At 45.4% G+C, this 21858-nt stretch overlaps 1 protein-coding gene across 1 annotated transcript; it reads right to left on the bottom strand.

The window, feature by feature from the left end:
• Positions 1 to 17833: 17833 nt before the first annotated feature.
• On the bottom strand, positions 17834 to 18427 carry LOC112429030 (selenoprotein W). The gene is made up of 2 exons (XM_024797071.2): positions 18342 to 18427; positions 17834 to 18005 (listed from the first exon to the last, which is right to left on the bottom strand). Exons 1-2 carry the CDS (start codon positions 18425 to 18427, stop codon positions 17834 to 17836), a joined length of 258 nt encoding a protein of 85 aa, XP_024652839.1.
• Between the last annotated feature and the right edge of the window lie 3431 nt (positions 18428 to 21858).

Raw genomic sequence — 21858 nt, 5'->3', positions numbered from 1 at the left:
AAAAAAAAAAGATAAGGATTCAAAGGAAAGAGCTGAAATTATCTCTGCTTGCATATATCTATCTGCTGGGAAAAGCCAACAGAATCATCAGAAAAACTATTACAAACTATGGAAAGGCTGAGCAATGTTGCTGAATATATTATCAAACCACTAACACCAAGAAAATTTCTCTACCAGCAATAACCAGAGAAAATACAATTCAAAAAATAAGAGTCTGGGTGCGGTGGCTCACACCTATAATCCCAGAACTTTACGAGACTGAGGCAGGAGGATCATCTGAGGCCCTGAGTGTGAGATCAGCCTAGGCAACATAGGGAGACCTCCCCTCTACAAAAAATAAAAATAAGACTGGGCGTGGTGGTTCACTCCTGTAATCCCAGCACTTAGGGAGGCCGAGGTGGGTGGCTCACCTGAGGTCAGGAGTTAGAGACCAGCCTGGCCAACATGGTGAAACTCTGTCTCTAATAAAAATACAAAAAAATTAGTCAGGTATGGTGGCAGGCACCTGGCTACTCAGGAGGCTTAGGCAGGAGAATCACTGAAACCTGGGATGCAGAGGTTGCGGTAAGCCAAGATTGCGCTACTGAACTCCAGCCTGGGCAACAAAAGCGAAACTCCATCTCAAAAAATAAAATAAAATGCAATAAAATAAATAAAAATAAAAACAAATTAGCCAGTGTTGTGGGGCATGCCTGTGGTCCCAGCTGTTTGAGAGGCTAAGATGATAAGATGGCTTGAACCTGGGAGGTCAAGGTTGCAGTAAACTGATCTTGCCTCTGCACTCTAGCCTAGACAACAGAAAGAAATAAAAATGTCAGAATACCAACAGAAACTTTAATGTATTTAAGAACTGAACAAAAACATGCAGACATATACAGAGAAAACTTAAAGATTATATTGAAAGGCTGGATGCAGTGGTTCATACCTATAATTCCAGCACTTTGGGGGGCAGAGGTGGGAGGACTCCTTGAACCCAGGAGTTGGGGACCAGACTGGGAAATAATAGCAAGAACTCGTCCCTACAAAAAAAATTAAAAAAAAAAAAATGCATAGTGATGAACATAGATGATAATCTATATAAACAAAGAGACTAGTCTTAGACGAAATAACCAAACATATACATGTCATCACTCCCTAATATTCCATAAATTAATTGCAGTCTTAATGACAATAATTCCAGATTAAAGGTCCACAAATAAAGTTCCATCATGGAAAACCTGAATGGGCCAGGTGAGGTTTCACATGCCTGTAATCCCAGCACTTTGGGAGGCCAAGGCGGGTGGATCACAAGGTCAGGAGATCAAGACCAGCCTGGCCAAGATGGTGAAACCTCATCTCTACTAAAAATACAAAAAAAAAAAAAAAAAAAAATTAGTTGGACATGGTGGTGGGTGCCTGTAGTCCCAGCTACTTGGGAGGCTGAGGCAGGAGAATGGCGTGAACCTGGGAGGTGGAGCTTGCGGTGATCCGAGATCACACCACTGTACTCCAGCCTGGGCGACAGAGTAAGACTCAGTCTCAAAAAAAAAAAAAAAAGCCTGAATGAACAGGGAGGATTGGGCTTCCTAGATATTAGGGCATACTACAAAACCACAGCAACAAAATTCATTGTGGCATTGTTCAAGAACAGACAAATAGACCAATGGAATAAACTAGAAAGCTTGGAGTCAAGCCCACGTAGCTATGAGAACTTCATATACAAGAAAGGCGACACCACAATCACTGGGGAAGGGATGGCTTATTTAGGAGATGGTGCTGGCAAAATTGGCTCACAATAAACCTCGTGACTGCTTAACACAACATACAAAAGTAGACTCCAAATGGAATAAAGGCATAAATGTGAAAGGCAAAAGTCGCCAGTTAATCAAAGAAAATACTGTAGCCCCCCGACTTAACCACAGGTGACACAAGCAGCATCTCCCAGTGAATGCCTGAAACTTCAGATAGTACCAAATCCTCTATAAACTGTTTTTTCCTACGTGTATATACCTATCACAAAATTTAATTTATGAACTAGGCACAGTAGGAGATTAACAGCAAATAATAAAATGGAACAATTATAACAATGTACTGTGAGGACTAAAAATAAAAATTTTAAAACCAACCAGACTCCCTCTTGGCCTAGAGGATCCAAGAGAAACCTTAAAAACTGGCAAGAGAGGTTAGACACACCTCATTATATCCCCTCCTTTTTGTGGTTTAGACCCAAGTGGCCAGCATTAATGCTAAAACAGAAATGATAAGACTGATGAAACAGACTCTTAGTGACAATAAGATACCAAATTATAAACAATACTCGACCAGGCACGGTGGCTCATGCCTGTAATCCCAGCACTTTTGGAGGCCAAAGTGGGCGAATCACCTGAGGTCAGGAGTTCGAAACCAGCCTTGCAACATGGCAAAACCCCGTCTCTACTAAAAACAAAAAACAGAAAAACAATACTCAAGGCCATGCTAGGCAAGGGTTAAGCCATCCACCCCTACACTTAAAGAACAAACTATGTTCTAACTGCCACAGGTTTTTCTTTCTTTCTTTTCTTTTTCTTTTCTTTTCTTCTTTTTTTTTTTTGAGACGGACTCTTGCTCTATTGGCCAGGCTGGAGTACAGTGGTATGACCTCGGCTCACTGCAACCTCCGCTTCCGAGGTTCAAGCGATTCTCCTGCCTCAGTCTCCCGAGTAGCTGGGATCACAGGCATGTACCACCACTCTCAGCTAATTTTTGTATTTTTAGTAGAGATAAGATTTCACCATGTTGGCCAGGCTGGCCTTGAACTCCTGACCTGAGGTGATCTGCCCGCCTTGGCCTCCCAAAGTGCTGGGATTACGGGTTTGAGCCACTGTGCCCAGCCACAAGATTTTTCTTTTTCTCTAACAGCCAAACAAGCACTGACCTGGAGATAAACAACCTTAAAACAATTACAACGCATCCAACACCAGATGCTGACAAACTGACCCCCGTACCACAAACTGTAACTACAGCTTTAACTGGGCTAGTTCAGTGACTTTCTCCTGATAAGAGACCACCAACTGTGGAGCGACTCTGGTGCTTTACAGAGGCTGTGCACTTTGAGTGCCTTCGTGTCCCTGTTTTACCCTATGTCATATAGGGCCAGATTGTAATGCATTTAAATGTTAAGTCTCCACTCTAAAGTAAACATGAGATGTATGTAACACGTGTTCATATAATATACATGTATCAGGACTCCCTTCATAAATATTCATAGATCCTCCTATAACCTGTTGAATATGTATAGGCGGCCAACCTGTTCAACATAAATCCCTGTTCCACTCTCCACTCGCTCAAAGTGCCTGCCTTTCAGTCTGTAATGGAGGCCACATTTCCCAGCCTATCAGAAAGGCCCCCTTTCAGGCTATAACCTATGTAAAAAGTAAAGCTCTGCTTTCTAAATTTATAATTTGTTGACCAGGCACAGTGGCTCACACCTGTAATCTCAACACTTTGGGAGGCCTAGGTGGGAGGATCGCTTGAGTCCAGGAGTTCAAGACCAGCTTAGGCAACACAGTGAGACCTCGTCTCTACAAAAAATACAAAAAGTAGGGGCTGGGCATGGTGGCTCATGCCTGTGATTTCAGCATTTTGGGAGGCCGAGAAGGACGGATCACTTGGGGTCAAGAGTTCAAGACCAGCCTGACCAACATGGTGAAATCCCATCTCTATTAAAACTACAAAGTTAGCCAGGCAAGGTGACACATGCCTATAAACCCAGGTACTTGGGAGGCTGAGGCAGGAGAATCGCTTGAACCCAAGAGGCAGAGGTTGCAGTGAGCCGAGATCAGATTGTGCCTTTGTACTCCAGCCTGAGTAACAAGAGCAAAACTTCGTCTCAAAAAAAAAAAAAAAAAAAGAGAGAGAGAGAGAGAGATATGTATATATACAAAAATTAGCCAGTGTGGTGGTATACTCCTATGGTCCTAGCTGCTCAGGAGGCTGAGACAGGAAGATAACTTGAGCCTAGGAATTTAATACTGCAGTGAGCTATGATTGTGCCACTGCACTCCAGCCTGGGTGGCACAGTGATACCCTGTCTCAAAATATATATATATTATTTTAATCTGTCATATACTTAATTACAATTCCATATGTTAAATGATTGTCTTTGAGGGGAGTGGTAGGGGGGAAGGCGATGCAAATGGTGGGAGCAGAAAGAACAAAGGAGTGAGAAGGAAGAGTAGGAGAGGAGGTCAGGCCTCGGGGGCCACTGCAAGACTAGCCAACAGGATATTGATCAGGGCTGCATAATGCAATCTGACTTGGGTTTCTCAAAAATCGCTCTGTATGCTGCATCAGGAATAGACTGTGGCAGGCCAAGGTGGAAGCACAGAGACTTGCTTAGAGGCTATTTACAGTAAACCTGGAAAAAAGATAATGACAGCTCAGACAAAAGTGGTATGAGTGGGGCTGGTAAGAAGAGTCTGGATTCTGGATATTTTTGAAGGCAGAGTAAATAAGATTTCCTAAATGAAGGAGTCATGGAGAAGGTAAAAGAAAATAAAAGAATCAGGCCAGATACGGTGGCTCACGCCTGTAATCCCAGCACTTTGGGATGCCGAGCTGGGTGGATCACCTGAGGTCAGGAGTTCGAGACCAGCCTGGCCAACATTCTGAAACCCCATCTCTACTAGAAATACAAAAATTAGCCAGGCATGGTGGCAGGTGCCTGTAATCCCAGCTACTTAGGAGGCTGAGGCAGGAGAATCGCTTGAACCCGGGAGGTGGCGGTTGCAGTGAGCCAAGACCATACCACCGCACTCCAGCCTGGGCAACAAAGCGAGACTTGGTCTCAAAAAATAAAAATAAAAATAAAAAAAGAAAATAAAGGAATCAAAGACAATAGCATACCAAGAGAGTTAGTTGTGGTGATAAGGTGGTCTTCACTGGGTTTAGACAACAAGAAATAAAGATGTGCATTGTCAGTAAAGAATTCTAAAATAGACTAAATGCTACTCTGCTATTCATTATCATCATGTACCAGCAATTTTAAACAATATCTAAAAGTTATAAAATATTTCTCGGCCAGGCACGGTGGCTCACACCTGTAATCCCAGCACTTTGGGAGGCTGAGGCAGGCAGATCACCTGAGGTCAGGAGTTTGAGACCAGCCTGACCAACATGAAGAAACTCTGTCTCTACTAAAAACACAAAATTATCCGGGCGTGGGGATCCATGCCTGTAATCCCAGCTACTCAAGAGGCTGAAGGCAGGAAAATCACTTGAACCCAGGAAGCGGAGGTTGCAGTGAGCCGAGATCACGCCATTGCACTGTAGCCCAGGCAACCAAGTGCAACTCTGTCTCAAAAAAAAAAAAATTTCTCCCCACCTTAGCAGACCACTCCTACTGCTTATTCCCATCAACCTTGGTGTGCCCTAAGGTGACTTAAGGATTTGAGGACTAGAGTACTAGAAAGTTTTGCTGAGGGCCAGGCAAGGTGGCTCACACCTGTAATCCCAGCACTACAGGAGGCCGAGGCAGGGATCACAAGGTCAGGAGTTTGAGACCACCCTGGCCAATATGGTGAAACCCCGTCTCTACTGCAAATACAAAAATTAGCTGGGCATGGTGGTGGGCACCTGTAGTCTCAGCTACGTGGGAGACTGAGGCAGGAGAATCACTTTAACCCAGGAGAGGTTGCAGTGAGCCAAGACTGCACCACTACACTCCAGCCTCGGTGACAAAGTGAGACTCTGTCTCAAAAAAAAAAAAAAAACAAAAGTTGTTCTGAATTTTGTTGGGAAAGGCTACGATCAGAGCAGGTTTTAGGGGAGGGGAGGGGCGCAGGTGAGACTGGGAGTTCAGTTCTGAACATTTTAAATTTGAGATACTTACTCAACATTCAAGCAGTTCAAGCAGCGTTGTTGGGTAGAATAAGTAAGTCTGGAGTTTAGGGAAAAGATCTGGGTTAGAAATGTACATTTGGAAGTTGCTGGCATACAAACGGTTGGGTTTTTTGGTTTTTTGTTTGTTTGTTTGTTTTTGAAACAGGGTCTTAACTCTAGTGCCCAGGCTGGAGTGCAGTGGCGTGATCTTGGCTCAGTGCAATCTCTGCCTCCAGGATTCAAACAATCCTTCCACCTCAGCCTCCTAAGTAGCTGGCACCACAGGCACACACCACCACACTCAGTTAATTTTTGTATTTTTTGTATTGACAGCGTCTTGCTATGTTGCCTGGTCTGGCCTTGAATGTCTGAGCTCAAGCAATCTGCCTGCCTTGGCCTCCCAAAGGGCTGGGATTACAGGCCTGGGCCCCCATGCCCACCTAATTTTTGTATTTTTAAATTTTTTTTTATCTTTTTTTTTTCTTTTCTTTTTTTTCTTTTTTTTTTTTTGAGACGGAGTCTCGCTCTGTCGCCCAGGCTGGAATGCAGTGGCCGGATCTCAAAGTGCTGGGATTACAGGCGTGAGCCACCACGCCTGGCCACAAATAGTATTTAAACCATGAAATTGGATGAGATTAGCAGAAGTGTAAAGACAGAGAAGGGAATGGGACAGAACATGGAGTCCTGGAGCACTCCTCACTGAGAGTTCTGGGAGAAGGGAAAGGACCCAGAGAGACAGTGAAGGAAGCAGATGATGTGGTGTCCTGGAAACCAAAGAAGTGCATTCACAGAGGAGTGAGCAAGTGTGTCAAACAAGGGAAAGATCGAAAATTAACCACTGAATTTAACAAAGCAGAGGCCATTGGTGACCTTGGGCAGAACAGTTTCTGGGGCAAAAACCAGATTGGAGCAGGACTGAAAGAGAATGAGAGGACAGGCTGGGCGCGGTGGCTCACGTATGTAATCCCAGCACTTTGGGAAGTAGAGGCGGGCGGATCATGAGGTCGGGAGATTGAGACCATCCTGGCTAACACAATGAAACCCCGTCTCTACTGAAAATACAAAAAAATTAGCTGGGCAAGGTGGTGGGCACCTATAGTCCCAGCTACTTGGGAGGCTGAGGCAGAATGGTGTGAACCCGGAAGGCGGAGCTTGCAGTGAGCCGAGATCCCGCCACTGCACTCCAGCCTGGGCAACAGAGCGAGACTCCGTCTCAAAAAAAAGAAGAAAAAAAAGAGAGGACAGGAATTAGAGATAGCGGATGGACACAGTGTGTTGGACGATGTGCGTTTCAAATAAGTTGTAACTGGTAGGAAGATGAGAAGTGTTTTTGTTTTGTTTTGTTTTGTTTTGTTTTGAGACGGACTCTCGCTCTATTGCCATGCTGGAGTGCAGTGGCGCGATCTTGGCTCGCTGCAACCTCTGCCTCCCGGGTTCAAGCGATTCTCCTGCCTCAGGCTCCTGAGTAGCTGGGATTACAGGCCCAAGCCACCACGCCCGGCTAATTTTTTTGTATTTTAGTAGGGACAGGGTTTCACCATTTTGGCCAGAATGGTCTTGATCTCCTGCCTTCGTGATGTGCCTGCCTTGGCCTCCCAAGGGGGGAGTGGGATTACAGGTATGAGCCACCATGTCTGACTGAGGTTTTTTTTAAGATGGGAGAATTAGAATGTTTGTAAACTGATGGGAATGATCCAGTAAGAGAGCAAAAAGTTGATGATATTGCAGAGAGAAGAGTTGCTAGAGCTCTGTCCTTGAGTCTGATGGCTCCGAGGAGATAACGCTTTAGAAAGGAACAAAGAAAGCATATCTCTGATAGCTAGTAGGAAGGCTCCTGTATGTGGGTGCAGATTTTGAAATTCCCATTGTTTGCTAGACCATTTCATTAACCAAATCTCCACTCCAAAGTCAAAACACATGGGCCAAAGTTTTGTGATGACAGAACATAGCAAAATGTTGGGCATATAGTAAGTGCTCAATAAATGATAGATATAATAATATTATCCTCCCTAGTTCTTTGTTTTCATTAGGCTCAAGTCTCTGCCCATTAGCAACCAGCCAATCTTTCTCTTCCCCTTCACAGCCAGTATACTTTAAACAGCTGTCTACACACACTGTTTCTACTTTGCTTATCACTCACTCTTCAACTATTGAAATCTTGCTTCACTCTCACTACTCCAAATAAAACCTCTCAATGCTAGATCCAGTGAACATGGCTCTGTGTTCATCCTCTCTGATCTCTCATCTGATCCTGATGACTATGTCCTACTTGAAACTTTTTCTTTTTTTCTTTTCTTTTCTTTTTTTTTTTTTTTTGAGGCAAGTTTTCTCTCTGTCACCAAGGCTGTAATACAATGGTACAATCACTGCTCACTGCAGTCTCTGTCTCCTGGGCCCAAGTGATCCTCCTACCTCAGCCTCCTGAGTAGCTGGAACCACAGGTGTCCCATGACACCCAGCTAAGTTTCCTTTTTTTTTGCCCTGAGATGAAGTCTTGCTCTGTTGCCCAGGCTGGAGTGCAGGGGTGTGATCTCAGCTCACTGCAACCTCTGCCTCCCAGGTTCAAGTGATTCTCCTGCCTCAGCCTCCCAATAAGCTGGGACTACAGGTGATCACCACTACACCAGGCTAATGTATATATTTTATATATATATATATTTTTTTTTTTCTTTTCTTTTCTTTCCTTTTCTTTTCTTTTTTTTGAGACAGAATTTTGCTCTTGTTGCCCTGGCTGGAGTGCAGAGGCATGATCTCGGCTCACCACAACCTCTGCCCCCTGGGGTTCAAGGGATTTTCCTGCCTCAGCCTCCCAAGTAGCTGGGATTACAGGCATGCGCCACCACACCCTGCTAATTTTGTATTTTTAGTAGAGACGGCATTTCACCATGTTGGCCAGGCTGGTCTCCAACTCCCGACCTCAGGTGTTCCGCTGGCCTCAGCCTCCCAAAGTGCTGGGATTACAGGCATGCGCCACCATTCCCAGCCTTTTTTTTTTTTTTTTTTTTTTTTTTTTGAGATGGAGTTTCGCTCCTGTTGCCCAGGCTGGAGTGCAATGGCGCAACCTTGGCTCACTGCAACCTCTGCCTGCCAGGTTCAAGCGATTCTCCTGCCTCAGCTTCCTGAGTAGCTGGGATTACAGGCGCGTGCCACCACCCTAGATAATTTTTGTATTTTTAGTAGAGACGGAGTTTCACCACATTGGCCAGGATGGTCTTGAACTCCTGACCTTAGGCGATCTGCCCACCTCGGGCTCCCAAAGTGCTGGGATTATAGGAATGAGCTACTGCACTGGTTTCTGTCTCTTTGCCTCCAACAATACCACTCCCTTGTGGGGAGCACCTTCTATACCTCAACTTCCTCCTTTTTCATCTCTTTACTTGGGTTATCTCCATTGTCTGTGTGATGGGCATTGGTGGCTTTTGTATACCGAGGCTCCATAACCCCTCCAACTCCTAAGCATGTCTTTTTTTTTCCTGTGGGGAATAATTCTTCCACAGCTCTCAATCCTCTTGGTTTAGGGAACACCAAATCCACCACACACAGGAATAAATATATGGTCTGGGCCTGGTCAATTAGTCACTGTTCAGGAAATGTCTGATGACTCAATATGGATCATTAAGGATCATCCCCAGGACTTCTGCTGGAACTATTAAGAAAGAACTGGGGTCAGACATGGTGGAGGTTGCAGTGAGCCAAGATTTCACCATTGTACTCCAGCTTGGGCGACAAGAGCAAAACTCCATCTCAAAAAAAAAAAAAAAAATAGAGAAAGAAAGAAAGAGAGAGAGAAAGAAAGAAAGAAAAGAGAGAGAGAAAGAAACTGGTCTGCCGTGATGGCTCATGCCTGTAATCCTAGCACTTTGGGAGGCTGAGGTGGGAGGATCATTTGAGCCTAGGTGTTTGAGACCAACCTGGGCAATGTAGTGAGATCTCCTCTCTACAAACAAATTTTTAAAAATTGGTCTGGCATGGTGGCTCATGGCTGTACTCCCAGGACTTTGGGGGAGCCAAGGCAGGAGGATCTCTTGAACCCAGGAGTTTGAAACCAGCCTGGGCAACATGGCAAGCTTGCCTTTACAAAAAAAAAAAAATTAGCCATGTGTGATGGTGCACGCCTGTAGTCCCACCTACTCAGGAGGTTGAGGTGGGAGGGTCACTTGAGCCCAGGAAGTAGAGGCTACCGTGAGCTGAAATTGCATCACTGCACTCCAACCTGGGTGACAGAGTGAGATCTTGCCTCAGATAAATTAAAAAAAAAAAAAAAAAATAAATAAATAAATAAATAAGAAGAGAAAGAAAGAAAAGCCTAGATCTGCTGGTTCCCATTTTTGCCACCTCATAGGAAGATTCTGCCTGAGAGCAAAGCTAACACAGAGGGAAACAAAACCGAGACATGGTGACAGGTGGTGACCTAATGACACTGAGGTAGGGTTCTAGCCATGCCCAAAAGCTAGTTCTATCACCTGAGTCAGTAGATTCTTTTGTTTTGCTTTGCTTTTGCTTATGTCAGTTTCAGTTAGGTTTCTGTCATTTACAGCTGATCACAGGTAGCGATCATAGCTCACTGCAGCCTCAAACTCCTGGGCTCGAGGCATCCTCCTTCCTCAGCATCCCTAGTAGCTGGGATTCCAGGCATGTGTCATCAAACCTGGCTAGTCTGCACTTTTTTTTTTTTTTTTTTTTTTGGTATTCAGACGGAGTCTTGCTCTGTTGCCCAAGCTGGAGTGCAATGGCACAGTCTCAGCTCACTACAGCCTCTACTTCCCAGGTTCAAATGATTCTCTTATCTCAGCCTCCCGAGTAGTTGGGATTACAGACATGTGCTACCATGCCTGGCTAATTTTTGCATTTTTAGTAGGGATGGGGTTTGGCCACGTTGGCCAGGCTGGTCTTGAACTCTTGGCCTGAAGTGATCCACCCACCTCGGCCTCCCAAAGTGCTGGGATTACAGACATGAGCCATGGTGCCCGCCTTAGTCTGCACTTTTTTTTTTTTTTTTTGAGATGGCATGTCGCTGTGTCACCCAGGCTGAAGTGCAGTGGTGTGATCTCAGCTCACTGCAACCTCTGCCTCCCATGTTCAAGTGATTCTCCTGCCTCAGCTTCCTGAGTAGCTGAGATTACAGGCGCTTGCCACCACGCCTGGCTAATTTTTGTATTTTTAGTAGAGACAGGGTTTCACCATGTTGGTCAGGTTGGTCTTGAACTCCTGACTTCATGATCCACCCGCCTTGGTCTCCCAAAGTGCTGGGATTACAGGTGTGAGCCACGGCACCAGGCCCTTAGTCTGCATCTTTTTTTTTTTTTTTTTTTTTTTTTTTTTTTTTGAGACGGAGTCTCGCTCTGTCGTCCAGGCTGGAGTGCAGTGGCCTGATCTCGGCTCACTGCAAGCTCTGCCTCCCGGGTTCACACCATTCTCCTGCCTCAGCCTCCTGAGTAGCTGGGACTACAGGCGCCCACCACTGTGCCCGGCTAATTTTTTTATATTTTTATTAGAGATGGGGTTTCACTATGTTAGCCAGAATGGTCTGGATCTCCTGACCTCGTGATCCACCCAACTCGGCCTTCTGAAGTGCTGGGATTACAGGCGTGAGCCACCGCGCCCGGCCTAGTCTGCATCTTATATATTGCTGTTATTTGTGTTTTTATCCTGGATTCTTTTCTTTTTCATCCATGAAAAAGATTCCATCCATGCAGCTATAATTTATATACTAATGGTGCTCTATTTGAATCACTAGTGCAGACTTCTCTGCCCAGCCCCCAGCTCCTACAGCCACCAACTGCTTATTAGACTTTTCCATACATGAATATCCAACAGATATCAAAAATCCAACATATCTAAACATTCACATATCATCTTTGCCTCCTCTCCAAATGTACTGTTGTTTTTGTTTGTTTGTTTGTTTGTTTTGAGACGGAGTCTCGATCTGTCGCCCCAGCTGAAGTGCGATGGCCTGATCTTGTCTCACTGCAACCTCCACTTCCCGGATTCAAGTGATTCTCCTGCTTCAGCTGCCCAAGTAGACAAGACTACAGGCAGGCACCACCACGCCCAGCTAATTTTTGTATTTTTAGTAGAGATTGGGTTTCGTCATGTTGGCCAGGCTGGTCTCGAACTCCTGACCTCAGGTGATCCAACCTCCTCGGTCTTCCAAAGTTCTAGGATTACAGACGTGAGCCACCACACCTGGCCGCCAAACCTACTGTTAATCCCCATGTCTGTGAGTGACACCAGACACACACAGTTGCCAAGAAAATTATATTTGACTTCTCTCTCTCACCCAGTGATCCCAGAAATCTCAGGTATTGTATTTCCTTCCTCCAAGTCACCACTGAGTGTGGTAAGGATTAAATGAGCTAATCCATAGAAAGCATTTAGAATAAGTTCTGAAACATAGTAAGTTTACCTTTCTATGTCTTCCATTAGGCCAGGGGCAAGGGGCTATGAGTGGTCCATCTTTAAATCTCTGGTATCCAGGCTGGGCATGGTGGCTCACACCTGTAATCCCAGCACTCTGGGAGGCCGAGGCAGGAGGATCACAAGGTCAGGAGTTCAAGATCAGCCTGGCCAACATGGTGAAACCCCGTTTCTACTAAAAATACAAAAATTAGCTGGGCATGGTGGCGCGTGCCTGTAATCCCAGCGACTCGGTAGGCTGAGGCAGAAGAATTGCTTGAACTGGGACCCGGGAGGCAGAGGTTGCAGTGAGCTGAGATTGCGCCATTGCACTCCAGCCTGGGCTACAGAGTAAGACTTCCTCTCGAAAAAACAAAAACAAAAACAGAAAACCTCTGGTATCCTTATTGAATGAATGAATGAATAATGAGATGGTGGAAGAAGATAGACTAGAGAAGCTATTCAAAGATACATTGCAGTAGTGTTGAGGAAGAGAGGAAAAAGAACCAATAAAAAAAGCTTTGAGGAAGGGAATAGATGAAACAAGATAGTACTGCATTTCAGGAAGCCAAGACAGTGTGACCTTGGGAAAAAACAAGACTGCCAATAGGGTTCTGTACTTCAAGAGACAGAGAAAATGAGAGTAGAAAGAAGCCACTCTGCAGAATGATTGGGGGCACTCCTTGCAGGGAGTCATTTCAGGCTCACCCTGTAGCCCACATCTCTCTTTCCATCCCCTCTTGGAAGCAATGGTCATGGGATAAAGATAGAATAATAAAATAAAATAGATAAAATAAAAATTTTAAAAGGTCAGGCATGGTGGTTCACACCTGTAATCCCCGCACGTTGGGAGGCCAAGGCAAATGGATCACTTCAGGTCAGGAGTTTGAGACCAGCTTGGCCAACATGGTGAAACCTCATCTCCAGTAAAAATACAAAAAGAAGCTGGGCATGGTAGCAGGCACCTGTAATCCCAGCTACTCAGGAGGCTGAGGCAGGAGAATTGCTTCAGTCTGGGAAGCAGAAGTTGAAGTGAGCCGAGATCGTACCATTGCACTCCAGCCTGGGTGACAGAGTGAGACTCTTGTCTCAAAATATAAATAAATAAATATGTAATTTAAAAGAATCTGCAAAATGAGAATTACACAGACATAGCTTCGCAATTACTATGTAAGGACCTGCTAATTGTATCATGTCAACTGTTTATTATTATAAAACTTTATGGCCAGCAAGGTGGCTCACGCCTGTAATCCCAGCACTTTGGGAGATGGAGGCCAGGAGTTCAAGATCAGCCTGGCCAACGTGGCAAAACCCCGTCTCTACTAAAAATACAAAAATTAGCCAGGTGTGGTGGCACACACCTGTAATCCCAGCTACTCGGGAGGCTGAGACAGGAGAATCGCTTGAACCCAGGAGGTGGAGGTTACAGTGAGCCAACATTGTGCCACTGTATTTCAGCCTGGGTAACAGAGAGACTCAGTCTAAAAAAAAGAAAGAAAGAAAGAAAGAAAGAAACTTTATTACTACAAATATTAAGTACTGCTAAAGTTTATTAGCATATAACATTGACATGATTTCTTCCTATTTTTTTTATTATGTTAAAATACATGGGCTGGGCATGGTGGCTTATACCTGTAAGCCAAGCACTTTGGGAGGCCAAGGCAGGTGAATCACATGAGGCCAGGAACTCGAGACTAGCCTGACCAACATGGTGAAACGCTGTCTCTACTAAAAATACAAAAATTAGCTGAGTGTGGTGGCGTATGCCTGTAATCCCAGCTACTTGGGAGGCTGAGGCACGAGAATCACTTGAACCTGGAAGTCAGAGGGTATGGTGAGCTGAGATTGCACCACTGCACTCCAGGCTGGGCAACAGAGCAAGATTCTGTCTCAAAAAATAAATAAATAAAATAAAATAAAATACATGAGCTGGGCATGGTGGCTCATCCCTGTAACCCTAGCACTTTGGGAGGCTGAGGTGGGAAGACTGCTCGAGCCCAAGAGTTTGAAACCAGCCTGGGTAACATAGCAAGACCCCATCTCTCTCTCTAAAAAAAAAAAAAAAAAAAAATTAGCCAGGCATGGTGGCTCACACCTGCTTGGTGCTACTTGGTTTTTCTGCTTGTTTGCTTGTTTGCTTTGAGATGGAGTCTCGCTGTGTCACCCAGGCTGGAGTGCAGTGGCGCAATCCCAGCTTACTGTAACCTCTGCCTCCTGGATTAAAGTGATTCTCCTGCTTCAGCCTCCTGAGTAGCTGGGACTACAGGCGCATGCTACTATGCCCAGCTACTTTTTTCATATTTCTAGTAGAGACAGGGTTTGGCCATATTGGCCAGGCTGGTCTTGAACTCCTGACCTCAAGTGATCTGCCCGCCTTGGCCTTCCAAAGTGCTGGGATTACAGGGGTGAGCCACCAACCCAGCCCTTGGTGCTGCTTGGGAGGCTGAGATGGGAGGATCATTTGAGCCCAGGAGGTCAAGGCTCCAGTGAGCTACAGTCACACCACTACACTCCAGCATGGGTGACAGAATAAGACACTGTCTCTAAAAAACAAAAAACAGAACATAAAATAAAATTGATGAAATGAACCATGGCTAAGTGTACAGTTCAATTGCACTGAACACATTTATAGTGTTCAACCATCATCACCATATATCTTATTATTTTCTCCTTGTAAAACTGAAACTCTATACCAGTTAAACAATTATTCCTCATTTACCCCTTCCTTTAGTCCCTGGCAACCACCATTCTACTTTCTGTCTCTATGATTTTGACTATTATCATTATCTTATATAAGTAGAGTCATACAGTATTTGTCGTTTTGTGATTGGCTTATTTCATTTAGCATAATGTCCTAAAGTTTCATCCATGTTGTAGCATACTACGAAATCTCCTTCCTTTTTAAGCCTGAATCATAATAGTTCATTGTGTGTATCTACCACATTTTGCTTGTCCATTCATCTCTAGATGGACACTTGGATTATTTCCACATGTTAGCTATTTCAAATAATGCTACTATGAACATGGGTATACAAATATATCTTGGAGACTCTGCTTTCAATTCTTCTGGGTGTATACCTAGAAGTGGAATTGCTGAATCATAGAGTTAAACTTCTATTTTTTTGTGTGTGTGTGAGATGGAGTCTCGCTCTGTTGCCCAGGCTAGAGTGCAGTGGCCCGATCAGTGCAAGCTCCGCCTCCTGGGTTCATGCCATTCTCCTGCCTCAGCCTCCCAAGTAGCTGGGACTACAGGCGCCTGCCACCACCACGCCCAGCTAATTTTTTGTATTTTTAGTAGACATGGTGTTTCACCATGTTAGCCAGGATGGCCTCGATCTCCTGACCTCGTGAATCCACCCGCATCAGCCTCCCAAAGTGCTGGGATTACAGGCGTGAGCCACCGCTTCCAGCCTTAAACTTCTATTTTTAATTTTTCTAAGGAACCATCATACTGTTTTCCACAGCAGCTGCACCATTTTACATTTTCACCAGAAGTGCACCAGGGTTCCACTTTCGCCACATTGTCACCAACACTTATTTTCTGTTTTTTGAAAGTAGCCATTCTAATGGGTGTGAGGACACTGATAGTATTTTAGAACGTTGTAAATAATAAAATCCTAAACCATGAAATAATTTCTCCCCAGACATCAGAAAAAAAAAATGTTTATTTTATTTTATTTATTTATTTTTTTGGTTTTTGTTTTGAGACGGAGTCTCGCTCTGTCGCCCGGGCTGGAGTGCAGTGGCACGATCTCAGCTCACTGCAAGCTCCGCCTCCCGGGTTCACGCCATTCTCCTGCCTCAGCCTCCCGAATAGCTGGGACTACAGGCGCCCGCCACCTCGCCCAGCTAGTATTTTGTATTTTTTTTTTTAGTAGAGACGGGGTTTCACCGTGTTAGCCAGGATGGTCTTGATCTCCTGACCTCGTGATCCGCCCGCCTCGGCCTCCCAGAGTGCTGGGATTACAGGCTTGAGCCACCGCGAAACTTTTTTTTTTTTTTAATTTTGAGGCAGTCTTGCCGTGTCTCCCAGGCTGGAGTAGAGTGGTGCAATCATCGCTCTTTGCTGCCTTGAACTCCTGGGCTCCAGCAATCCTCTAGCCTCAGCATCCTGAGTAGCAAGGACTGCAAGCACACGCCACCACACTTGGCTAATTTAAATTTTTTTTCTTTTGTAGAGATGAGGTCTTGCCATGCTACCCTGGCTGATCTTAAGGTCCTGGCCTTAAGCGATCCTCCCTCCTTTGGCCTTCCAAAGTGCTGGGATTACAGGCATGAGCCATAGTGCACAGCCAAAAAAAAAATTTAAATCATGAGATCCAGGGAAAAAAAAAAAAGCCTGTTAAAAAAATTTTGTTGGCCGGGCATAGTGGCTCACACCTGTAATCCTAGCACTTTGAGAGGCTCAGGTAGGAGGATTGCTGGAGGCCAGGAGTTTAAGACCAGCTTGAGCAACATAGCAAGACTCCATCTCTACTATTTAAAAAAGAGGGCCAGGAATGATGGCTCACACCTGTAATCCCAGCAGCTTGGGAGGCTGAGGTGGACGGATTGCTTGAGTTCAGGGGTTTGAGACCAGCCTGGGCAACATGGCGAAACCCCATTTCTACTAAAACAAAAAAGAAAAGAAAAAGAAAAAGGAGAAGAAAATTAGCAGGGTGTAGGGGCATTCATCTGTGGTCCCAGGTACTCAAGAGGCTGAGGTAGGAACGGATCACTTGAGCCTGGGAGGCAGAGGTTGCAGTGAGCCTAGATGGTGCCACTACATTCCTGCCTGGGTGACAGGGTGAACCCTGTCTCAAAAATAAATAAATACGGTCGGGCGCGGTGGCTCAAGCCTGTAATCCCAGCACTTTGGGAGGCCGAGATGGGCGGATCACAAGGTCAGGAGATCGAGACCATCCTGGCTAACACGGCGAAACCCCGTCTCTACTAAAAACACAAAAAATTAGCCGGGCGAGGTGGCGGCGCCTGTGGTCCCAGCTACTCGGGAGGCTGAGGCAGGAGAATGGCGTGAACCCAGGAGGCGGAGCTTGCAGTGAGCTGAGATCTGGCCACTGCACTCCAGCCTGGGCAACAGAGCGAGACTCCGTCTCAAAAAAAAAAATAAATAAAAATAAATAAATAAATACATAAATACATAAAGTAAACTTATTTTTCTCCAGACAGCAGGGCAAATTTCTTCTTCTTTTTTTTCGGTTAAATTCGTCCAATATTTATTGAATCGTGAACAGTTGCAAACGTTGCCGCAATCAGAGACTCACCTATCCTGACGCCTCTTTTGGCTTCCTTTTGAGAAGGAAGCCTGAGGTGGGACATCCCACAAACTCTGGTAGACAACCGGGGAAACATGGGGTATGCACAGAGATCTGATGAAATCAGGGAACAAGGGTAGGGCGGTGTGGATTCTGGGGAAGACACATACTAACAGACTCTCCCACACAGAGGCAAAGACCAGGGGCATCAACCTCTGCCCCCAACAGCAGCTGCAAGAACAGGGGGAGACCAGGCGTCCTCGAGACATTTCAGTCCTTCCTGTCATGAAGTGTCTGCTGAGAGGAGCCAGGTCAAGGTCCTTGGACTCTGCCTTCAGGGCACATTAGCCCTGAGTCAAGGTGGCTTTGATGGCGGCCACCAGCTTCAGAAACTTGTTTTCTGTGTCCACGTAGCCATCATCTTGCTTCTTAGAGTGAATCAACTTCCCGGCTACCATTACTTCAAAGAACCCAGTGGCCTGGGGAGTTCTCTCACTGCAGATATCCAAAGCCCAGAGGACCTCATCTTCTTCTTTCTTTTTTTCTTTTTTTTTTCTTCCTTTGAGACAGAGTCTAGTTCTGTTGCCCAGGCTGGAGTGCAGTGGTGCAATCTTGGCTCACTGCAAGCTCCGCCTCCTAGGTTCAAGCGATTCTCCTGCCTCAGGCTCCCAAGTAGCTGGGACTACAGGCGCCCGCCACCATGCCCGGCTGATTTTTTTGTATTTTTAGTAGAGACGGGGTTTCACTATGTTGGCCAGAATCGTCTCGAACTCCTGACCTCGTGATCTGCCCGCCTTGGCCTTCCAAAGTGCTAGGATTACAGGTGTGAGCCACCGCGTGGTGGGGGGGAGGGGGATCTCTTCTTCTAACTGCTTCTTGAGCTGAAGATACTTGGACTTGTAGCCTCAAGCGCCACATAAACAACTCACGAGAGCCATGGCTCTGGGCTGCCACACCCATTGGGGAGCAGAGGCCCGGGTCACAGCCATCTCCTGCCTGGACGCATGAGGTCTGTGCCGCAAATTTCTTTGAAAAAGGAATTTTATTCATTTAAAATATGTGCATACAGTTGCTTACTATAATCTAGGCACTGTCTTCAGTATTTGTTTCCACCAGCCATACTAAATGACTCATCTACATCACCAGATTTCAGGAGAAAGTAGATGCACTGCCAGAAGAAAAGGAAATACTTTAGATACTAGTTTTAGCAAAACATGGCATTAATACATTGCAGATGGAGCAGGATGTGGATTTACCTTCAACTTCCACACTCTGTAACTGATGGATTTTGAGAAAAACTGGGGAAAAACATTGATAAAGAATCCATTAAACCAAATTTCTTGGCTATTCATCTACTTGACCACACAATTTTGCATATTAAACAGCAACTGTAGTTAAAATTATCTATCTCAGATAAGAGTCTTTTTCTTTTTAGTCTGTCTGTCTGTCTGTCTGTATGTATTTAGAGGCAGAGTCTCACTCTCTCACCTAGGCTGGAGTGCTGTGGTGCGATCATGGCACACCGATGCTTGCCCTCCCAGGCTCAAGTGATCCTCCCACCTCAGCCTCCCCAGTAGCTGGGTCCACAGGCATGTGCCACCACATCTAGCTAATCATGATACTTTGTGTAGTGACAGGTTCTCCCTGTGTTGCCCAGGCTGGTCTTGAACTCCTGGGCTCAAATAATCCTCCTGCCCCAGTCTCTCAAAGTGCTGGGATTACAGGCATGAGCCACTGTACCTGGCCTTTTTTTTTTTTTTTAATATGAAATGGAGTTTTGCTTAATTGCCCAAGCTGGTGTGCAGTGGTCTGATCACGGCTTACTGAAGCCTGGAACTCCTGGACTCAGGCAACCTTCCTGCTTCTGCCTCCCCAGTACCTAGGACTACAAGCATGTGCCACCACGCAGGCTGATTTAAAAAAAATTTTTTTGGGCCGGGCATGGTGGGTCATGCCTATAATCACAGCACTTTGGGAGGCCGAAGTGGGCAGATCATGAGATCAGGAGATAGAGACCATCCTGGCTAACACGGTGAAACCCCATCTCTACTAAAAATACAAAAAATTAGCTGGGCGTGGTGGCACATGCATGTAGTCCCAGGTACTCAGGAGGCTGAGGCAAGAAAATCGCTTGAACCCGGGAGTCAGAGGTTACATTGAGCCGAGATGGTGCCATTGCACTCTAGCCTGGGCGACAGAGTGAGACTCCATCTCAAAAAAAAAAAAAAAAATTTGTAGATATGTGGTCTTGCCATATTGGCCAGGCTGGTCTCAAAATCTTGTTTGACCAGGATGCCAAATGTCTTGTTATTTTCTAGAATCTAATATGAGAACTGTTGAATAATTACAATATATTTGCAACAATGATAATTTTCAATTATCTTATATTCAGTATTTGATTTGTATAATTTATACAGAATGATTTAATGCTTGTCATAATTGTTATTCTTTAAATTTTTTTTTTTTTTTTTTTGGTAGAGATAGAATCTTACTATGTTGCTGAGGCTGGTCTGGAACTCCTGTCCTCAAGTGATCCTCCTGCCTCACCCTTCCAAAGTGTTAGGATTATAGATGTGAGCCAGTTCTATGCCCAGGTAGGTATGCCCAGTCCTATAATTGTTATTCCCGAGAAATAATAAGCTAACTTATATAGCGTCTTACTGGAGGATGGAGCAACTTTTTGTAATTCTCTAAAACAGGGATCAGCAAGTACAGGCCATAGGCTAAATTCTCAACTTGCTCCCTGTTTTCTTTCTCTCTTCTTCTTTTTTAAATAGGATTTATTTATTTATTTAATTTTTTTTGAGACGAAGTCTCACTCTGTCGCCCAGGCTGGAGTGCAGTGGCATGATCTCGGCTCACTGCAATCTCCACCTCCTGGGTTCAAGCGATTCTCCTGCCTTGGCCCCCTGAGTAGCTTGGTTTACAGGCACCTGCCACCACGCCCGGCTAATTTTTGTATTTTTATTTATTTATTTTTTATTTATTTATTTATTTTTTTTTGAGACGGAGTCTCGCTCTGTCGCCCAGGCTGGAGTGCAGTGGCGCGATCTCGGCTCACTGCAAGCTCCGCCTCCCGGGTTCACGCCATTCTCCTGCCTCAGCCTCCCGAGTAGCTGGGACTACAGGCGCCCACAACCGCGCCCGGCTAATTTTTTGTCTTTTTGGTAGAGACGGGGTTTCACCGTGGTCTCGGTCTCCTGACCTTGTGATCCGCCCGCCTCGGCCTCCCAAAGTGCTGGGATTACAGGCGTGAGCCACTGCGCCCGGCAATTTTTGTATTTTTAGTAGAGACGGGGTTTCACCATGTTGGCCAGGCTGGTCTTGAACTCCTGACCTCAAGTGATCCGTCCACCTCGGCCTCTCAAAATGCTGGGATTACAGGCATGAGCCACCATGCCTGGCCTATTTATTTTTTGAGATGGAGTTTTGCTCTTGTTGCCCAGGCTGGAGTGCAATGGTGCAATCTCCACTCACTGCAAATTCTGCCTCCTGGGTTCAAGCAATTCTCTTGCCGCAGCCTCCTGAGTAGCTGGGATTACAGGCGTGTGCCACCATGCCTGGCTAATTTTGTATTTTTTTAATAGAGATGGGTTTCAGCATGTTGGCCAGACTGGTCTCAAACTCCTTACCTTAGGTGATCCCCCCAATCTTGGCCTCCCAAAGTGCTGGGATTACAGGCATGAACTACCACACCTGGCAGACAGGCTTTATTTTTGAAGATCAGTTTTAGGTTTGTGGCAAAGTTGAGCAGAAGATACCATATTTCCTGTATACTTCCTACCCTTGCACATAAATAGCCTCCTCCGTTTTCCAATATATCCCCCATCAGAGTGGTACATTTGGGTACATTTGTGACAACTGATGAATCTACACTGACACATCATTACTACCTGACTCCCTGTTTTGTAGGACCCCTGCAAGCCAAGAATGATTGTGACATTTTTAAAGGTGGGGAAAAAACTTTAAGAGTACTATTTCTTGACATCTGTCTACAGATGATATGAAATTCAAATTTCAGTGTCCATAAATAAAGTTTTGTTGGAACACAGTCAGATCCAGTTGATTAAATAGTGCTTGTGGCTCCTTTTGTGCCTCCCAGCTGAGTTGAGTAGGTACCACCCTGACCATATGGCCTACAAAGCCTTTGGGAGGCCGAGGTAGGCAGACCAGTTGAGGCCAGGAGTTTGAGACCAGCCTGGCCAACATGATGGCCGTGCTTTCAAGCCTGTGTGACAGAGGCTGGATCATAGTTCACTGCAACCTTGAACTCCCACCTTTGATCCTCCTGCTTCAGTCTCCTGTGTAGCTGGGACCACAGGCACACGCCACAGTGCCCAGACAATTTTTAAATTTTTTTGTAGAGACT

Source organism: Macaca nemestrina, chromosome 1 (genome assembly GCF_043159975.1).
Source record: "Macaca nemestrina isolate mMacNem1 chromosome 1, mMacNem.hap1, whole genome shotgun sequence".
Lineage (NCBI taxonomy): Eukaryota > Metazoa > Chordata > Mammalia > Primates > Cercopithecidae > Macaca > Macaca nemestrina.
The sequence above is the reverse complement of the archived record's forward strand: the minus strand, read 5'-3'. Positions and strand labels throughout refer to the sequence as shown.